This window comes from Silene latifolia, chromosome 3 (genome assembly GCF_048544455.1).
Source record: "Silene latifolia isolate original U9 population chromosome 3, ASM4854445v1, whole genome shotgun sequence".
Lineage (NCBI taxonomy): Eukaryota > Viridiplantae > Streptophyta > Magnoliopsida > Caryophyllales > Caryophyllaceae > Silene > Silene latifolia.
Genome location: NC_133528.1, coordinates 7,220,078 through 7,224,528, shown reverse-complemented (window position 1 = coordinate 7,224,528; position 4,451 = coordinate 7,220,078). Strand labels below are relative to the sequence as shown.

The window sequence follows — 4,451 nt, the reverse complement described above, 5'->3', positions numbered from 1 at the left end:
CCTTCCAAGCAGAAGGTCACGACCTAGGTCATCAACCCAATCATTTTTCACTTTCCAACCAATTACATCTCTCCACATTATATCACCTTTTCATATATATATTTTTTTTTATTAATTATTAATATTGTCAACCAATCACATATCGCCACATATAGGTCATGAGTTTGGTCAATTTGCTCCACCAAAGGTCACAAATTGACCTCTTCTCTCCAAAGGTCACCCTAATTTTTTGGTTAATTGTTGATTAGTGTGACCAAACAAGGTCATGACCTAGCAATTGACCTTGCTTGGGGATGGTGTTATAGAATCATCATTTTATACCACACAAAACAAAACAAAATTAAATACTTTATACAAATTCCATTAAATTTGGACATGACATAATTCAAAAGTTGACAAAAACAAATAAATGGCCGCCATATATAAGGCAAATTGTGTGTACGACTCATAAAATCCCATCACTCCGCATTAAAATCCCACAAACCAGCGTCAATTCATGTAAATTTATACTCCCAAACTCAACCAACCAACCGCTTTCTCTTCTCCTCATTCTTTCCCTTCTCCTCCTATTTATACGCCTCACTTCTGCCTCCTTTTCTTCCCACATTTCCCCACTCACAAAAAATGTCTCCAAAAACAAGTAATAATAATAATAATAGTAATAATAATATTACTAAAGCGGTTTCCGTAACGGAGATCCGCTTTAGGGGAGTCCGGAAACGTCCGTGGGGTCGATACGCAGCTGAAATACGTGACCCGGTTAAAAAATCCCGGGTTTGGTTAGGAACATTTGATACAGCTGAGGAAGCGGCTTTTGCGTATGATAAAGCGGCGCGTGGGTTTCGTGGGTGTAAGGCTAAGACGAATTTCGCGTACCCGGGAGAAGAAAAGCCGGTTAGTCAAGATAGTAGTAGTGGTGGTGACTCGTTTGGCGCGTGTGATGATGGATTGCCTTTGCTTGAGCTTAGTCTTGGTAGTGGTGCCGCGCGTGGGGGTGGGTGTTATGGGGTGGCGCGTGAAATTGGGAGTTTTTCCGGAGGATCGAGGGTTGTGTTGGGGATTGGGGGACACGTGGTTTGTGGCGCGTTGGATAGGAGAGTGAGGGAAATTGGGGAGGTGTTTGGGTGTGGTAGGGTGGAGAATCGAGATGAAATCTCAGCCGTTGATCGGGTTAGGGGTAATGGAAGATTGACCGTTGATCTTGATCTTGATCTTAGGTTGGCCCCACCTCAGGGGGTTGTTTGATACTTTGATCACCTTACATAGTACTAGTAATGTTTTGGAGCTTTACCGTCTTAATGATCCTGTCTGATTTCGAATCGGATTGAATTGGACAGTGTATCGAGAAAATAGCAGGGACTTTTTAGATAGACACATTAGTCTATTTTTTTTTTTTTAAATAATTTTAAAGATGTAGATTTGAAAAGAGGAATTTGAAGGGGTAGGTTTTATGGTTTTGTTGTTGTTATAGGTTTTATATTGAGGCACAAGAGTTAACTATGTGAATACAATGAGAAACATCTTTTCAATTTAACATGGAGTATGTATCTAGTCCTTTACAATTAGTATGTTATCATTTTTTATATCCAACGGATTCCCCGTTTGAGTTTCATCGATTTATTTGGATCGGATTTGGAATCGTAAATAGGTTTGAGGATAGTGTTTATAGTTAAACTTTTGTTATTACAAAAACAAATTGTAAGATATACTCGTAATGAGTTACATGGTAATTATGGTACATTCAAACTAATAAAGAAAATATTTATTTCGTCATTTTTACGTGAAATTTTATTCATGTATAATTTGGCTCATCTAAGTTAATTTCCTCGTTTTCTCCTAAGTTTTTTTAGTTAAAATAGAGGATTTTTGTAGCTAGACAAAATTAAACATTTTTTTTTTTGGCAGTAAAAATAGGAAGCTTAAAGAATACATAGCCCACTCTAGAGTGCAAGGTCACAATATAAAGGATATCTCCGTTTTATACATTAGTCTAAGGTCTAATATTGGTACAAAAATAAACAATTTGAAGTGGGGGAAGTCGTAATGTCATGGTACTCATGGAGGTATTCAAAACACTTGAGTCAAGGGTGTGCCCAAAATGTTAAAAGACTTAAAATTGGTATTATCATGATGGTGGAGAAGACTTGATTTGTTAGGTAGACGTTCGTTCCAAGAGTTTTATTGGTACTCATGGAGGTATTCAAAATACTTTATAGACTTCATTAATACTCCCTCCTATTCACTAAGATGTTCCACAATTCCGAAAATGGCAAATTCACTAAGTTCTTCCACTTTCCTTATTAGTCTATTATTTGTGGTTTTTATGACTTGTGACCCCACATTCTCTCTTTTATTTTCATTTTCCTCTATTTTCCACCACAAATCTCCTTCCTCTTAAAAACTCCCCAAAAGGTAATGTGGAATATCATAGTGAATCGGAGGGAGTAATTAATACTGACTGTATGGCATAATGTTCTTGTAGAAGTATAATAGAGTAAAGCTCTCCTGAATTTAACGAATTTAACAGTGCTATATTCACAGGGTTTGAACACGAAATCTTAAGATAAAATAACTCCTTGCGAATAATTAATATTTCCTCTATTCAACTCCATTTTACCACTTTCTATTTTCTACACTATTAACATTTAATTTCAATTTTATCTCAAAACGTAAGTGAAAATATATTCATATGAGATTTTGTTTGATTCGTCTTTATGAATACATTAAAAATATCTAATTTTTATAATTTTTGCAAATACGTAACTAACGATATTTGCCGCGTAAAATACGCGTTGACAAACGTGAAAAAGGAGAGTGATAGAGCATTACAATAAAAGGGAGGGGAAATCGAATCTGAGACCTATTGTCCAAGATACCTCAATCTTAACCACTAGACTAAGACATCATTGGTTAGAGTTGAATGAAGTAACTAGAGTATTAATCCGTACAAAAGAAATAGTGATACTAATACGAATAGTTGATGGGTAAGGAGACAAGAATGAGGGAACACGTGTGAATAGACAACAACAACGCATATAATGGGCGCCGTCATTCACAGGCTCCACCCTAACTGCTTCTCTGTCTCCCTTTGACGATTTCCAACTTTCCTCCACTACTTAATTAATATCTTTAATTTTTAAAACGATTTTTCTAACCTATGTTCAGTAGACATAGGATAAAAAAACAAAAAAAATGAAAGAATTAATTGATGTTTTTATAGAAAATTGGAATATCCTATTATTTTTATTTCTCTTTACAATAAATACATTTTTTTTTCTTATCCTATGCCTAATGGGGACATACAAGGAAAGATCGGTTAAGGAATGAGGTGATTAGGGAAAAGGTTAGAGTGGCGCCAATAGAGGACAAGATGATGGAAAACCGACTAAGATGGTTTGGCCATGTGAGAAGGAGACCTATGGACGCACTTGTGGTTAGGAGAGGCTGAGACTTGGAGAAACGAGAAAAGGTCCCTAGAGGCGAGAGGAAGACAGAGACAGGACATGGTTGAGAATGATAGAGCACGATATGAGAGTTCTGGGGCTTGAGGAGAGTATGGTGACGGAGAGGGCACAATGGAGGGAAAAGATACATGTGGATTTTTAGTATTTGATGTTTTTTGACAGATTTAGTGTTTTTATTTATTTATTTAATTTAAAGAAATTAATTTATTTATTTTTCTCTCCTTTATTACACACTTTTTCAACAACCACTTTCTTATCCGGATCCTTAACCCTATTTCGGTTTTTAAAAATCGTTTTAATCTTTTCTCTCGATTTAAATTTTAAGTTTTTATAAAAAAAGACGGAATTCGATTTTAAAACCCCTAAGTTCACCTTGACTTTCCATTACATTTTCGTTCTCCCTTTTGTTTTTTATCTTCCCCTTTTTATTCGCATTTTGAGGCGTGCGTTCACCCATGGACGGTTCGAAAGGATGATTCATGTCAGCCGACCCCAAATCATTTTGGGATTAAGGCTCTGATGTTGTTGTTGTTGTATGCTCCTATGCCTAAATAGCCGCATAGGTTTGAAAACCCCTTTTTAAAATCAGATCCACATATCCGTTTTATCATTAAACTAGTTTTGTGACCCGTGAAATTCACGGGATCTTTTGTATGATATTTTTAGTGAAGCAAATCATAACATTCTACAATATGATTTCATGTTTTAAGACTTCTATAAAATCAAGACAAATTAGTTTTTTTGTACAATAGTTTTATGTAAAATCAGAAACTAAAGTGTTATATAGTAAATACTTTTATCAAAACCATGTCATTATTTGACGTTCTTTTATGAGGGTTTTAAATGGTAAGTGGTGTTACTCGAATCCTTTTACGTGCTTTGTGATATGTCAAATATGCGCAAATGGAAGCTGATTAAAATCAATTAATAATACAGGTATTCGCATAATCGAAAACTGAAGCAACTCAATGGAAGCTGATTAAAATC

The 4,451-nt window shown here is 35.4% G+C and overlaps 1 protein-coding gene across 1 annotated transcript; it reads left to right on the top strand.

Annotated features, from left to right (window-relative positions):
- The first annotated feature begins 624 nt into the window (after positions 1–624).
- Positions 625–1,245, top strand: LOC141648596 (ethylene-responsive transcription factor 8-like). The gene has a single exon (XM_074457324.1). It carries the CDS (start codon positions 625–627, stop codon positions 1,243–1,245), a length of 621 nt encoding a protein of 206 aa, XP_074313425.1.
- Positions 1,246–4,451: the final 3,206 nt, after the last annotated feature.